A 16,387-nucleotide genomic window follows, 5' to 3' on the forward strand; every position below is an offset into this window, starting at 1 on the left:
TTCAGATCCTCTGCCAATTTTTTAATCAGGTTGTTTGTTTTGTTTTGATATTGAGTTGAATGAATTCTTTGTATATTTTTAGATATTAACCACTTATCAGATAAACTATTTGCAAATCTCTTCACATTCACTAGGCTGCCTTTTCCTTTTGTTGATGGTTTTATTTCTTTGCAAAAGCTTTTACATTTAATTAGGTCCAATTTCTTTTTTCTTTTTTTGCTATTTAGGGCTGCACCCATAGCATATGGAGGTTCCCAGGCTAGGGGTCTAATCAGAGTTGTGGCTGCTGGCCTACACCACAGCCACAGCAACACCAGATCCTTAACCCACTGAGCGAGGCCAGGGATCAAACCCGCAACCTCATGGTTCCTAGTTGGATTCGTTTCCACTGAACCACGACAGGAACTCCCAATTTCTTTATTTTTGTTTTTATTTCCATTACTCTAGGAGAGGAATCCAAAAAAATACTATTGCAATTTATGTCAAAGAGTGTTCTACCTATGTTTTCCTCTAGGAGTTTTATAGTATACAGTCTTACATATAGGTCTTTAGTCCATTTTGAGTTTATTTTTGTATGTGGTATGCAAAAATTTTCTTTTTTTTTTTTTTTTCTTTTTTCTTTTTAGGGTCTCAGCTGCAGCATATGGAAGTTCCCAGGCTAGAGATTGGAGCTATAGCTACAGGCCTATACCACAGCCACAGCAAAAAGGGATCTGAGCCACCTCTGCTACTTACACCACAGCTCACAGCAACGCTGGATCCTTAACCCGGTGAGTAAGGTCAGGGGCTCAAACCCGCATCCTCATGAATCCTGGTTGGGCTTGTTACCACTGAGCCACAATGGGAACTCCCTCTTTCTTTAATTTTTACCATTTTAATTATAATGTTTTGGTGTGGACCTCTTTGGATTCATCTTATTTGGGACTCTCTGCTTCTTGGACCTGGATATCTGCTTTCTTTCTCATGTAGGGAAGTTTTCAGCTATTATTTATTGAAATAAGCTCTCTGCCCATTTCTCTCTCTACTCCTTCTGGGACCCATATGATAGAATGTTAGTATGTTTGAAGTTGTCCTAGAGGTCAATGCTGTTATGTATATTCACATTACCAGTGTCCATCTTTAGAATGTTTTCATCTAGTAGAATAAAACTCTGTCCTCGTTAAGCACTAACTTCCCATTCCTCTCTTCCAACCTTTGGCATCAATCATTCTACTTTGTCTCTATTAATGTGAGTACTTTAGGGACTTCTTATGAGTGGAGTCGTAGCATTTGTCTTTTTGTAACTGACTTATTTCATTCAGCATAATGTTTGCAAGGCTAGTCCATGTTGGAGCATGCATCAATGTTGTATTTCTTTTAATGGCTGAATAATACTCCATTGTATGGATGGACCACATTTTGTTTATCCATTCTTCCATTGATGGACACTTGTTGAGAGTATTTTGGCTTCAGCTTGTGGTTAGAGTGAGTGGTGAGAGGGCTGCCATCTCCTCAGTTCCCTTTGCCACGGGCTTTGTTTCCATAGAAGGGCAGATTGGAGGCCCCTGTCCAAACTCCCTCACTGACAGCTCCCTTTACTGCCCTCATTTCATATTTCAGAATGGCAGTGGCTGCTGTTCTGCACTGCAAGTCCTGCCCAGCCCTTCATTCTCTTCATGAGGAGCTTTATTCTTGATTTATTTTCTAATGTTAGAACAAAGGACTTACACTTAAAGCCAATTTTGATAATTAGTGCTTACATCCTTGGTTTATTTTTATGTTTGGTTCTTGAGTTGTTTAAGTTCTGTGGGTTGATATCCAGATCTAGTTCTTTGTTCTCACATCTTTCTCATCCTGGTGAGCTCCTAGGAGATAGGTAGGAGTGACCTTGGTCTCCCAGGCATCCCCTGTGGCAGAAAGTGAAGCCCGGAGCCAGCTCCTCTCTCCTCTGTTTATCATGGCTACTAAATCTCTAGTCACAGCAGAGGCTCTTTTCTTCAGGGTGTAGTTCATCCTAGAAGGGCAGTAAAACCATCCTATACTCTTGGGTGAGCCCAGGGCTGGGTCCTTGTCCATTTTCAGTCAGCTTCAGTTCAGGGCTCATTTTGGACTCTTACACTTTTCATTTACTCAGCCTATTTCTTTCCAACTAGGTAGAAGAAAAGGCAAAATTCGATGGCATTTTTGAAAGCCTCTTACCCATCAATGGTTTGCTCTCTGGAGACAAAGTCAAGCCAGTCCTCATGAACTCGAAGCTGCCTCTTGATGTCCTGGGCCGGGTAAGTGGTTCTCTCACACTGGGCACTGCTGCTGAATCTGCTCAGCCCCATGCTTGCCCCCCACAGATAACGTATGAGGCCTTACTGCATGGCTGTGCACCACTGGGTTTCTTAAGAGCTGATGTGGATGGCTTCGGGGCTCACAGGGTGCAGCTCACAGAAGCTCCCCAGCATATATGGGGAGGCAGCCTCAGAAGTGGACTCACTACCTAGGGCTGAGGACAGGCAGAGCTGGGACCCAAATCCAGGCTGCAGTTTCCTTTCTATATTGTGCTTCTAGGGAAGTAGTATAGAAGTAAATGTCTGTATCTCTTTATTTCTTTACTATTTTTAATTTTTTTTCCTGTTTATGAACCGAAGGTAAAGATACTTTCAATTCTGCTGCAAGTTTAGATAAAATTTTATGCATCCCCCATCCTGTTTTTTTTTTTGTGTGTGTATGTGCCGCCCCGTTTCCTCTGAGTTTTGTTCCTATTAAATGCAGGTTTTTTTTTAGATACAGCTTTCTGTACCAAACTGTTTTCCTTCTAATGAGGTTTGCATTATGGCCCCACATGTATTTGCTCATGCATAAAGCCCAGTTCCACATGGCTCTCTCTCTGCCAAGTTTCCAGCTCTGGACCGAGAGACAAGGTGATGTTGTTATCTGGATAGAATTGCTGATAAGGCAGGTTGCAGGCTTAGAGCAGGACAGAGATTGGTCCCTGCTGCTCCAGGCCGCACCTATGGGTCTAGCTCTTGACAACCGGTAGAACCATGGGAAAGGTGCAAATTCCTGCTCACTGGGATTTATCAAGTAACATGTCTATTTGAATATCACTTTTATAGACATTGGCCCATTTGATAGGACCCAGATAGGACTTTTTGAAATGAGGCCACTAAGAAGGGGATCTCTCAGATCCTATTGACTCCCTCTTGGCCGTGGTGTGGTGTAGACAACCCTGTGATGGGGACCCACGTTGATCACCAGTGGTCTTTATGAGGCAGGATGGGGTTATGTGCTTCTGCATAGCGTATGCCTTTATTTGGCAGTTCTTCAAAATACCCCACAATTGGATGTAGTAATGTTGTAGAGTCAAATCACTAATAAGACAGACTGACAGAGGAGAGTGCACTTTATTAGAAAGGGAGCTACAACTAGGAAGGGTGGCTTCAGTGGTTCTTCTGCCCTGGCTCCGGGTCTTGTCCACAGGGGTCACTCCTCATCTGCTCCTCTCTCCTTCTCTCCCTTCCTCCAAACATCAACCCATATGTGTACCCATCCATCTGTGCCTACATGCATCCACATCCATACACCCATCCATCTGTGCATGAATCCAACCATATCCTTTTTCTTTCTTTCTTTCTTTTTTTTTTTTTTTTTCTGTCTTTTTGCCTTTTCTAGGGTCGCTCCCTTGGTATATGGATGTTCCCAGGCTATGGGTCTAATTGGAGCTGTAGCTGCCAGCCTACGCCAGAACCACAGCAACGCGGGATCCGAGCCACGTCTGCAACTTACACCACAGCTCATGGCAATGCCATATCCTTAATCCACTGAGCAAGGCCAGGGATCGAACCCACAACCTCATGGTTTATCCAACCATATCCTTGAACTCATTTGTCCATGCTCACATGCATCAGTGCTCTCATGCATCCCTTCATGCATCTGTGCACACACTTGTTCATCTGTGTGTCCACGCACCCTCATATTATGTATCCATTTAGTCATTCAGAAACATATTTTGGAGTCTGCTCTGGGCCAGCCTTGTGCTGAGCTTTGGGAATATGGGGAGGAAATTAGATACAGTCCAGGAGGTCAAATAAATAAATAGAAGTTAAGATCCTAATATTTGTTCATTGAGGGCTTAGTACATGCCAGGTCCTGTACTTTTCAGGAAAGATATCACTGAGTACTTGCAGCTACTTCGTTGCGGATGGTATCACTTCCATTTTCCATATAAGGAAACAGGAGCCTTCAGAGTGGCCAGTTAATTGCTCAGGGTCACATGGTGAAAAGAATGAAGCTCTGGTGCTCTGTACTTCCACCCCTACCTCCCATTGCCTCCCTGATAATCACGGACTGACTGCAGTAGAGGGGGAGGGAGCTGACCCACGTGAACAGAGGGCTACAGAGCAGTCAGGGGAGGCTGCCTAGAGTAGGTGCCCCTGTGTTATAGGCTCAAGGGGGAAGGGACAGGTGGCAGATGATGGGTTGAGAAGGCTGGGTGCATGACAGCATGAGCAGAGGCAGCCTGGCCCCCAGGGGATGTTCAGCGGTATCTGGAGACATTTTGGGTTCTTCCTCCTGGGTTGGGTGCTGTTGATATCAGGTAGGTGGAGGCCAGCAGTGCTGCTCAATATCCTGTAGTGCACAGGTTGTCCCACCACAGAGATGACCTGACCCTGGATATCAGTGGTGCTGAGGTGAGGAAGACCGGGGCAGGGGAGGATTGTGGAGCCAGGAAGGCCCATATGTGCTGTATTTGGGGGTAAGTTACTCTTCTGAGCTTCTGCTTTCTGAATAGAGGCCACAAACGTAAAGTACTCAGCCCAGTGCCAGGCACCTTTAAAAGGGCATCTGTGTGCTTGAGGGGACTGTGAACACTTTGAGGTCCCTAGAGGTCAAGGTGGATAGAATCCCAGGAGGCTGGGCTGGGGTGCAGGAACTCACTAAGGGCACAGTGGGCTCCATGTGCCAGGAGGAAGGGGAAGGGCAGGGACTGGATGCTTTCTGCAGGGCTTGGCAGGGTCAGAGTGCTTTCTAGGGCCCTGTGGGTACCCTGGGGACAGGAGAAGGCGGGGAGCCCAGCTGGAAGCTCTGGCCTCTGTGAAGTGGTGGAGAGGTCCAAGCCAAGGGCACCGCAGCAGGGGGTGAAGAGGAGGACCCACTCGTGAGAAGCATCCCTGGGCTGGAGAAGCTAGTGTACCTACCTCCCTCTGGGCACTGATGCCATGCGCAGCACTGTCCAAGTCAGGCAGGCCTGCCAGTCCTGGAGGACTGACCTGGATCAGGAGGCTAGTGCCTTGATTGTACTTGTGAAAACCCAGCATGCGGCCTTTGATCCATGCCTGCCTTGTCTTTCAGGGTGCTAGGTGAGCCTGACATATTTTGTGGCATATTCCTTACCATCCACTGATGGGGGAGAGGAAACAGGATCCCACAGACCTGCTTAAGTGCATGCCCATGGCCCTCCCCAGCCATGAATGGGGGCTGGTGCTGAATTTGTGTGTGTGTGGGACAGGGGTGGGTGCATGGGTAGTGCTTGTGTTCAGAGCAACATCTCCACCAAAACCAAAGAATCTGAAAATCAGGATGGATGTGAGTATAATAATGATCGTTTTTCAGAGAAAATGAAACATAATTTGGTAGAAAGGATCTTGGAACTGACAGCACTTCACTGGATGGTTTTTCAGAGAACCTGCTGACTGGTTTTTTTGTTTGTTTTTGCCACACCCATGGCACATGGAAGTTCCTGGGCAGGGGTTGAACCCATGTCACAGCAGTGACCTGAGCTGCTGAGGTGATAATGCTGGATCCCTAACCTGCTGTGTGCCACAAGAGAACTCTCCACACTTTTTTTTTTCTTTTTTTCTTTCTAGGGCCCCACCCACAGCACATGGAAATTCCCAGACTAGGGGTTGAATTGGAGCTACAGCTGCTGCCTATACCACAGGCATAGCAATGCAGGATCTGAGCCATGTCTGTGACCTTCCCCACAGCTCATGGCAACACCGAATCTTTAACCCAGTGAGCGAGGCCTAGTTCCTTAACCGTTGAGCCATGAAGGGAACTCTCCCACGTGGGTTCTTAAATGCATTTTGATTGCCTAATCTTAACCCTGATGTGCAGGCAGAATCTGAGTTCTGGTGGGTGTGCCTGCTGCCACACAGGCCCTTCCCCTGACTTCCCAAGCCTTAGTACCACCCCCCACTAAGCCTTGCTGCTCTTCCCTTGCAGGTCTGGGACCTCAGTGACATTGACAAGGACGGGCACCTGGACAGAGATGAGTTTGCTGTGGTAGGCCTCTGCTGTGACTCTCTTCCCCCCTCTGCTGAGGAAGGAAATGTGCAGCTCGTTGCGGGGGGTGGGGGGGGTTTCTGGATTTTTTTTTTTTCTTCTTTAATTTTTTAAGTGTTTATTTTGACATGTTTTGAGTTTAACTTGACTACAGAGAATTCTTTTGAATACCCTTCACTCAGGTTCCCTAGTGTTAGTTTTATTACATTGCTTTATCCTTCTCCCTCCCTCCCTCTTTCTCTTTTTTCCCTCTCCCTCTCTCTCCAGATGAGTGTATGTGTGCATATGTATACACACATTCATTTTCCCTTTGAATCATTTTGGAGTAAGTTTCAAACACAAGCCTTTCATCCTGAAATAATTCAGTGTCTATATCCTAAAACCAGGGAATTCTCTTATATAACCACTGTCCAATTCAAAATCAGGAAATTGACATTAACATTGTCTGATTTATTATAGTATCTCTTATATGTTATATCATATATGTTATATATTACTATATCTATTATTGTCTTAATCTGTTATCTAATCTAAGGCTGCTATTCATGTTTTGCTAGTCATTCCCAGCGTATCCTTTGTAATGAGAGAGATTCTAGCCTCATGTGGTACATCTGTAGCCCTCTCTCTTTCATGTCTTGTAATCTTGATCAGCTCCTGCCTCTGTCTTTGTGTCTCATGGCCACATGGGCATTTTTAAGAGCACAGGCCACCACTTTGTAGGGTGTCCGCTATTTCCTCATGATGATTCAGGCCATGCACTTCTTTTTTTTTTTTTTTTTTTTTTTGCTATTTCTTGGGCCGCTCCCGTGGCATATGGAGGTTCCCAGGCTAGGGGTTGAATCAGAGCTGCAGCCACTGGCCTATGCCAGAGCCACAGCAACGCGGGATCCGAGCCACGTCTGCGACTTACACCACAGCTCATGGCAACGCCAGATCCTTAACCCACTGAGCAAGGGCAGGGACCGAACCCGCAACCTCATGGTTCCTAGTCGGATTCGTTAGCCACTGCGCCATGACGGGAACTCCAGGCCATGCACTTTTGTGGGGCAGGTCCCCACCGATGTGAGGCGCATTTTCCCAGGGCACATGACATGGATAGGTCATGTGATATCTTACTATGCTTTTTTGGGGGGTGGGGTGGCTATACCCATAGCATATAGAAGTTCCCAGGCCAGGGATTGGATCCAAGCTGCAGCTTCAGCCCATGCCACAGCTTGCAGCAATGCTGGATCTTAAACCACTGTGCTTGGCCAGGGATCAAACCTGCACCTCAGCCTGAGCAACTGCAGAGTCAATACTGGATCATTAACCCATTGTGTGACAGTGGGAACTCTGACGTCTTACTACCTTTATGTCAGCTTTGATGGAGGTGAGGCTTTGGGATTCTCTCCACGGTTACTCTTTTCCTTTGTGCCCACTCTTTCCTGGGAGACTTGTAGAACTAAACACCCTGTTACCCCTACAACCTTCACCTGCTAGTTCTTGCGCCCTCCTGAGTCAGTTAGGATTCGGGTGGTTGCCAGATAGTGATTTTCTAATTCTGTCATTTCTTGCACATTTTCTAGCTGGCCTCCTCCTGTAAGGAATTTGTTGATATCAGAGTGGGCTTATGGATGTGTCCTTTGTTCCCTGATCCATAGTTTATAATTCTTTACTGACGTGATTTATTTTGCCCAGTGGGAGCTTCTCCCAGCTGGCTCCTTTGTCATTTGATCACATCCTGTTGTTCTTTGAGCACTTGCTTTCTTTTGGCATGATAGGATGTTCCTGGCTCTTCCTGTACATCCCCTCTCCCAGCCCATTTCATCACCCATTTCTCCAGGGAGCCCTGGTACCTTGTAGTGGAGGATGGTATTAGAAACCAGGGTCTGGGCACTGGTATGCTCAGTGCCACTAGGTTGCCACCGCTTCCAGGCACTTTCAGCAGCCAGAGCTGAGAAGTAGGTGTACATGCAGACTGACATTTGCTTCCACATCTGCTTCTGTCCATGCCAGAGCCCTGACACTCCCACCCTCTTCTCCTTCTCCCACCCTCTTCTCTTACTGCTGAACTCCCCTTGAGGTGGTCCCCAGGAATGGAAGGATTGTCCTGGAGTGAACCTGGGAACATGCCTTTCTCCTCACAGCCTCAGGAACCATGAATTTCTGGTTTTGTTTTGTTTTGTTTTTTTCCAATATTATTTCAGCCAACGTTTATGTTCCTTTATGAATGGGTCTTAGATGGGAGTTCCTGTCATGGCCCATCAGTAATGAACCCGACTAGTATCCAAGAGGATGCGGTTCAATTCCTGGCCTCGTTCAGTGGATTAAGGATCTGGCGTTGCTGTGAGCTATGGCATAGGTCGCAGACACAGCTCAGATCTGGCATTGCTGTGACTGTGGTGTAGGGCGGCTGCAGCTCTGATTGAATTCCTAGCCTGGGAATTTCCGTATGCTGTGGGTGCGGCCCTAAAAAGATTAAAAAAAAAAAAAAAGTGGGTCTTAGAGTTGTGTTTTGTGCTTCTTTTCATCACTAGCTGGGTTTAACATTTAGTAGAATTTTAAGTTTTTACTTGTGTGAATGATCCCTTCTCTATACAGATAGAGACTTAAAAGACTAGTTTGAAGTGCGTGGGAGGGTTGTAATTTTAGTTTGGTTTTGTTACTTTTTGAAACAGACTTTTTTTTTTGTCTTTTTTAGGGCTGCACCTGTGACATGTGGAAGTTCCCAGGCTAGGGTCAAATCGAAGTTGCAGCTGCCAGCCAGCCACAGCCACAGCCAGGAGGGATCCAAGCCGCATCTGTGACCTACACCATAGCTCACAGCAGTGCCGGATCTCAAACTCACTGAATGAGGCCAGGGATCGAACCCACATCCACATGGTACTGGTCAGGTTTGTAACCTGCTGAGCCACAGCAGGAACTCCTAGAACATACCTTTCAACCCTTGTTTTAGACAGAGTTTATTTCTGCCTGCTTACCTCAAACAGGAGAGCCACCTGTCTGTCCTGGGCACACACACCCTTTTGAGTAGTTTTCTGTGTCTCCTGAATATCATATTTGTGTGTGTGTGTGTGTGTGTGTGTGTGTGTGTGTGTGTGTGTATCTCCTGAATATCTTGAAGTACATGCAGCTCTTGTGGTGTGTCTTTTTTTTTTTTTTTTTTTTTGTCCCTTTTCAGTTTTATTGAGCTATACCTGCTTACAGCACTGTATAAGTTTAAGGTGTACTATCGTGGTGCGTGTTCAGACTTCCAAGTTCCAGTCCTTTGGGAGTCATCAGCCCTGGAGGTGGTGGCTCTGCTTTGTGGGGCATGTTTGGAGTCTGGCGTGATTAGCTTTTGTAGTCATTTCAGTCTTGGTGATTAAACAAAAGTCTTGGAAAATTATACATTGGCAGCATAGCTCATAAGAAAAGGTTTTTTTTAAAATATATATAATAATTTTTATTTTTTTCCATTATAGCGGGTTTACAGTGTCCTGTCAGTTTTCTACTGTACAGCATAGTGACCCAGTTACACATACATGTATACATTCATTTTTCTCACATTATCATGTGCCATCATAAGTGACTAGTCATAGTTCCCAGTGCTACACAGCAGGCTCTCACTGCTAATCCAAGAAAAGGTTTTTTACTCTGTCCCATTTGAAACTGACCTCAAAGAGAGCAATCTTTATCATATCACTGCAGCCCCTGAAAGAGCTGCCCTCTGTCCGCCCTTGGCTCTGGGCCTCACCACCTGAACACTGTTTTCTTTTGTGCTCCCAGGCCATGCACTTGGTGTACCGAGCCCTCGAGAAGGAGCCCGTGCCCTCCGTCCTGCCCCCATCTCTCATCCCCCCCTCCAAGAGGAAGAAGACAGTGTTCCCAGGCGCTGTGCCCGTCCTGCCCGCCAGCCCCCCACCCAAAGATAGCCTCCGCTCCACGCCCTCCCATGGCAGCGTCAGCAGCCTGAACAGCACTGGGAGCTTGTCTCCCAAGCACAGCATCAAGCAAACACAGGTATGGTGCCCTCTGTGCGGGTAGCCGCATCTCAGAACAGCTGTTTACAACTGCTGGGTAGAGTCTCAGCAAGATTTTTTTTTTTCTTTTTTTTGTCTTTTTAGGTCTGCACTTGAGGCATATGGAAGTTCTCAGCCTAGGGGTCTAATCAGAACTACAGCTGCTATCCTACACCACAGCCACAGCAACACCAGATCCAGGCTTCATTCACGACCTACACCACAACTCGTGGCAACGCCAGATCCCTAACCCACTGAGAGAGGCCAGGGATCAAACCTACGTCCTAATGGATACTAGTTGGGTTCATTACTGCTGAGCCACAGTGGGAACTCCCAGTAAGATGTTTCTTGGGTACAAGTAGTTTGTGACCTGAGAAGGGTGAAGTCTGTGATGAAATTAAATCTCTGCAGTTAAATCTCTACCTCTAGACGGAGGTGTCTCAGTCTATTCCAGCTGCTATAACAATGCCACAGACTGGTGATTTCTAAACAACAGACGTTTATCTCTCATGGTTCTGGAGGCTGGAAATCCAGGATCAAGGTGCCGGTAGATTTGATATTTGGTGGGGCCACTTCCCAGTTCACAGGTGACCATCTTCTAGCTGTGTCCTCACATGATAGAAGGGGCAGGGAAGTCCTCTGGGGTCCCTTTTGTAAGGACACTAATCTCATTCATGAGGTCTCTGCCCTCATGACTTAACCATCCCCAAAGGCTCCACCTTCTAATACCATAAGACTGGGGATTGGGACTGCCACTGTAGGAATTTGGAGGGGACACAAACATTCAGACCATGGCAGCAGGGCTTCACAGTTAACTCTTGGATTCACTTGCACGTAAACATCACCTTTCCCCAGACACACCCAGCATGTTCCCACCTCCAGGCTCTCTACTCACCCCTCTGGCCTTCCTGCCTCAGGTGGTCCCTCTGCTGGGAGGGTGTGTCCCCAGATTGTACCGTGGCACCCAGCGTTGTGAGGCCTCTGCTCCCGGGGCACCTCATCTGGGGACTCTGGCGTGACACCAGGCTGGCCACCCTCTACCTGTGCGCTTCTAGATTTCTCACACCTGCACTGTTAGGCATGGTTAAATACGTAGCATTTGTCATCTGTGTCTACCCTGCCCCCGACCCTCAAGCCGTTAGCTTCATGAGAGCAGAGTTCTTGGTTATAATCTTGGCATCTAGGAGAATCTGTGGTACTTTGATGCTCAGTCAAAGTGAGCTGAGTAACCAGGTGAGGGAGGGAGGCCTTCCTCCTGTGTTGGGAAGACAGGAGGGGACTCCAGCTCTCGATGTGGCAGTGTCTTATATATCAAAAAAGATGCTTCTTGTTCTAGCAAAGGCAGCATCATAACACGCTCTTTATAAAAGGGCACCTTCGAGGCTAAAACAGGCAAGAATGTGAGCGTGAGTTATGTCTGGAATTAAGCTTCACTTTCTCCCTCATTTGTGGTTTCAAAGGCAGAGCAATGAATTGTGACAAAAAGGCCAGCCAGTACTACTGTGCAGCTTTGAACTATGATAAAAATGAAAATGAGAAACATAATAAGACAATAATTTCTCTTGCTTGTGACTTTAAAAATTTATTTATTTATTTATTTATTTGCTTTTTGAGGCCTCACATGTGGCACATAGAAGTTCTCAGGCTAGGGGTCTAATTGGAGCTACAGCTGCCATACTATACCACAGCCACAGCAACGTGGGATCTAAGCCACATCTGCAACCTACGCCACAGGTCATGGCAACGCCAGATTCCTGACTCACTGAGCAAGGCCAGGGATCAAACCTGCATCCTCATGGATACTAGTTGGATTTATTTCCGCTGTGCTACAGTGGGAACTCTGCTTGTGATGTATTTTTAAAGTTAAATATTTGACTTGGGAAGTTCATTTTCAAGGAGCTCATCATACCCTAGAATAAAAAAAAGAGATCAGAGAGGGTTGTGGAGACTTGGTCATAGAGGCCAGTTGAACAAGCATAGCTTCTGGTTGGTGAGCTGTCTGTGGCTCTCTGTGAACAATCCCCTGCTCCTGATGGCCCATCCTGGGAGTCTTTACCAGCTCACCAACCAATGCCTGGTGCTCCTGGGGGTGCCACAGTGACTGTGTGACAGGCCCCTGCCCCATGTGGGGAGACAGACATAAGCAAATCAGTAAATTATGGAAGGTCCACCAGCCATGAGAAAGCAGGACAAGCCCTGGCCTGAAAATGTCAAGGTGAGGAAGGGGTGAAGCCAGCTGAAGGTCACTGCTGAGGTGACATCTGAGCAAACACCTGAATGATAAGAAGCCACCTGAGAACTAGCACATGGTGAAGGTCTGAAGTGGGGGCACTTGGTGTGTCCTTGAAACAGGAAGAAGGCTGGGGCAGGATGACCAGGGAATGGTGAGGTGCAATTAGAGAAGCAGGGCTGAGGCTGGTTACTTTGACATGTACACACTGCTGTTTTCCAAGACCCGACACCTTGAGTCTGCAGCATTCTTGCTGAGAGTTCTTAAGTACCAAGGTTAGGTTAGTGGAGGTGTGTGTTACAGGGGAGCAAGTGTGGCTGAAGTTGCTGATAGGTGCAAGTCAGCCAGCCTCATGCTGCCCCCCACCCCTGCCGTGGTCTGGTGGTTCTCCCCAGATCCCAGGAACATGCTGCTGAGCCCCTAACTAGACCAGTTTTTACTAGTGGCTGCTTTGGGGTCAGAGGTGGTGTGTGTCCCCTTCCCCAGGAGTAGGGGAGCTGGTGGAATCACAGATGTGGGAACGGGCATTTCTGGGGACCCACAAGCTCTGTGCTTTCCCCTCCCACACTTCCCTTACCCCCAGGTCAGTGATGCCTTACCTGGGGTCCGTTGAGGGCCCCCCAGTCCTGCCCTCATGGCCAGGTATGGGATGAAGCCTCTTCTAGCCACCAGGGTCTGTTCCCATTGACTAGAGGCCTGCAGCTGCTAAGGTGACCTTACACCCAGCCCTTTCCAGGAGACCTCGCTCTAAGGGAAAGGTTGTCCAGTGTTGGATTGGTAGCCACATAGGCATCAGGTTCTTGTTGCCAGCACACCCCAAGACCCCAGAAATAAAGCAGTGAGCATCTGGACACTTTCATCCCAGAGTTGTAATATGTTTGGACCATGGGACCCAGAAACCCTTCTTCCCCTCAGCTCAGCTTGTCTGCCCGCTGCTGCTGCTTCTGTGGCTATCTTGGAGTCAGTCGGTTAGTTTGCTCCAGGCTCTTGACTGAAAGACAGCAAGCCTTGTCTTCATTAGAGCTCCTTTGTTGCCTCTTTACATCTCCATCGACCTGTTCCGTGACAGACCCTGAGGTGGCTTGGAAAATTCCCATAATGTGACAGGTGAAACGCTCTCTGAATTCTTGCTGCCTGAGCCCTGGCAGTTAGAATCTGGTTCCTAAATTCTGATAAATTTTTTGATTAATCCTAGTTGTCCTAAATCTTTCTGCTCCTTACCTGAAACCCTGAGTAGCGTGTCGTCCCTTTCTTCCCAAACTTGCTTTCTGGATTCCTGCTCACATCTGGAACCTGCTGGCTTTAGGTGACAAGAGAGACCTGGTCAGAAGAAGCAGATGAGGGGAAACGTCTCTAGAAAAGGGGGCGGAGATGCTGTGAAACATGGAGCAGTGAGAGCCCCCGAAGGTTAGAAGTGAAACCCAGAATAAGCAGTTGAAGGGGCCCGGCTGCCTCCAGATTGGAGGCGGCCCCGGTGGACCTGGATTGGCCTTTCTTAAGTAGCATTTGGACAGGTGGTGAGAGAGGTCACACATGCAAAGTCACATCAAGTTGCTGGGCTCTCAGCTTTGTCTGCCAGAGCAGGGCTCTTGCAGGTGGTGTGCATGCTACCCAGGCCTGGGCTCCCCAATCGGCGTTACAGGTCCCCGAGAGCCCACCTGTCCTGTGGGTGCAGTTTTCACATCAGCCTCACCCACTGCCCATCAGTGCCTTGTGTGTACTGATACCTCACATGGGTCTGCTGAGCCGCAGGGAGGGGGGTCAGGGTCAGAGAAGGATGAGGGATATAAAGACCCAGCAGGTCCATCTGCCAATAGTCCTCTCATCCCTGCTGCAGGATCCTGAAGTGTGAGCCCTGAGAATGCCCCTGGCAGTTGCAGAGATGTGCAGGTGGGAGACAGAAGGCCAGGAAGGCAGGCATGGGCACTGGGCTGGTTCTCAGGACATAGTCCTTGCAAAGTGAGCGTGCTCAAAGCCCCCTCCTGAAGGGTGGTCACAAGCTTGCTTTCGTGTCCCAGGCAGCAAGGATAGACGGATACTGGCAGATGGACCCTCTGGGACTTTACATCCCTCTCAGAACAAAGATTGAGGGCACCGTGATGGGTGGACAGAGGCATTGTATTAGACTGACCAAGGCAGTATCCTCCTCTCTGAGCTTTAGTTTCCCCACTTACAGAACAGGGATCCTGTCTGCCCTCTCAGCTCATAGAAGGTTTTCTGCTAAAACAAGCACGAAACACTTGAATAGCCTGCATTTGTAGGTGATGAGCAGCTTGAGGATTAACTGTTGTGAAAAACCCTTTCAGCCAACAGTAAACTGGGTGGTGCCGGTGGCGGACAAGATGCGATTTGACGAGATATTCCTGAAGACCGACCTGGACCTGGATGGCTATGTGAGTGGCCAGGAGGTGAAGGAGATCTTCATGCACTCAGGCCTCACCCAGAACCTTCTAGCACACATATGGTAAGGGCAGATGGGTGGACATCTACTGCTCAGTGTTCAGGGCCTCGTGGTGTGGAGGTAATGGCTGTGGGTGGCTCACCCTTTGAGTGAGACTTGCTGTGTGCAGGTCTGGAGGGGGTGAGAGGACGGGAGGGGGCTGCTGTCAGGGCCGAGTGTAAAGGGCATGGAATACAGGTCAGTTCACTCTCCTTCAGCAGGAAGCTCTCCTGTTTTGTCCCTCTGGGGAGCTCTGGGGCCATCTGCTTGGGTGGCTGGGACAAGTGCTTACTGGTGGTTATGCACCCTTCAGCCCAGCCAGTGGGGATGCAGGTGCTCGGCCCTGCCCTCGCGGAGGTGTGGGGCGGGGGGTGGGGAGAATATGCCACCCTGGGCATCAGGGATGTGGCCACATCCCCTTCAGGCCCTGCCCCATGAAGGCCAGTGATTCGACTGGTGGGGAGGGTGAGACTCCGGTCTGCACCTCAGGGAGCCAGCCTCACTCCCACTTTCTTCCAGGGCTGGCATGCAGTCTTCATGGCACTGAGCAGGCTCCTTTTGTACCTGGCCAGTGGTGACAGTCACCTCCTAGCTTTCTCCCCAGAGTACCGGGCCTTGGAGGGCTTCACTTGGGAGTTGTGAGGATTTCCATGTAATTCTGGAGGGCTGAACCCCTCCAAGTGGAGCTGTGAAATTTAGCACATTTCTGAGTGACTTGGAGAAATAACTGTCCTTAGCGAAAATTTAGAGATGGCCATGTTGTGAGGTGAGGCCCCAACTGAGAAAAATGGGCTGTCCCTTCTCATGGGGCACACGACACCTTGTCAGTCACCAAAAGGACTAGAGGAGGCCTGGCCCTGTGATAACTTGGGGGCAGTCTCTATCAGGCCCTTCAGATCCAGTGCCCCTTTTATCATCCTGAAATGGGGTGTGCATGGAATTCAAATTATACCCTGATCATGATGTAACTTATGACATATATTCCAACCAGTAAGTGGCATGATGACATGTAAATGACATAATGAAATCACAAATATGCTTGGAGTAAAAGAAGGTGCTCAGAAAACATTGCTTACAGGGAGCAGAGGGAATGGATAGAAAGAGTGAGGTCTTGAAGAACCACTGGGAAAGCGAAAGGACAGTCGAGGTTTGTTGGTATGTGGCCATGGGAAAGGGGCGTAACTGAACTGGAGGTAACATGCCAAGAAGGGTCAGAGGGAGAGAACAAGGATGGAGGTTGGCCCCTCACCTTGCCATTCGACATGGTGTCACAACAAGCACAACACGCTGCCATAGTTGGTTGGGGACAGAGAACCCCCACATGTGGGCCTGGGAGCCCCTGCTCCTTCAGAGATGGGGAAGCAGGGACAGGCAGGAGAGAAGAGGCTGCAGCCAAGAGCCACTGTGGGCGGGGTGTGGCAGAACTGGCCCTCGCCGGCAGACCCAGGAGAAGTAGTTGCATTCAAAAGTGTCACTCTTGCC

At 48.4% G+C, this 16,387-nt stretch overlaps 1 protein-coding gene across 17 annotated transcripts in view; it reads left to right on the forward strand.

Moving 5' to 3' along the window:
• EPS15L1 (epidermal growth factor receptor pathway substrate 15 like 1) overlaps positions 1-16,387 on the forward strand; it is a 104,077-nt gene that overhangs the window by 32,488 nt on the left and 55,202 nt on the right. For all 17 annotated transcript variants that reach the window (XR_002341604.1, XM_003123481.5, XM_013994629.2 and 14 more), the window contains 4 exons: positions 2,133-2,258; positions 6,196-6,255; positions 10,003-10,236; positions 14,772-14,929. Coding sequence is in view for 16 of the 17 variants with exons in the window: in XM_003123481.5 (XP_003123529.3) it covers positions 2,133-2,258; positions 6,196-6,255; positions 10,003-10,236; positions 14,772-14,929 (578 nt within the window). In the remaining variant the exon portion in view is untranslated. The remainder of the gene's footprint in view (positions 1-2,132; positions 2,259-6,195; positions 6,256-10,002; positions 10,237-14,771; positions 14,930-16,387) is intronic.

The sequence above is a fragment of the Sus scrofa genome, chromosome 2, assembly GCF_000003025.6.
Source record: "Sus scrofa isolate TJ Tabasco breed Duroc chromosome 2, Sscrofa11.1, whole genome shotgun sequence".
In the NCBI taxonomy this organism is placed as follows: domain Eukaryota; kingdom Metazoa; phylum Chordata; class Mammalia; order Artiodactyla; family Suidae; genus Sus; species Sus scrofa.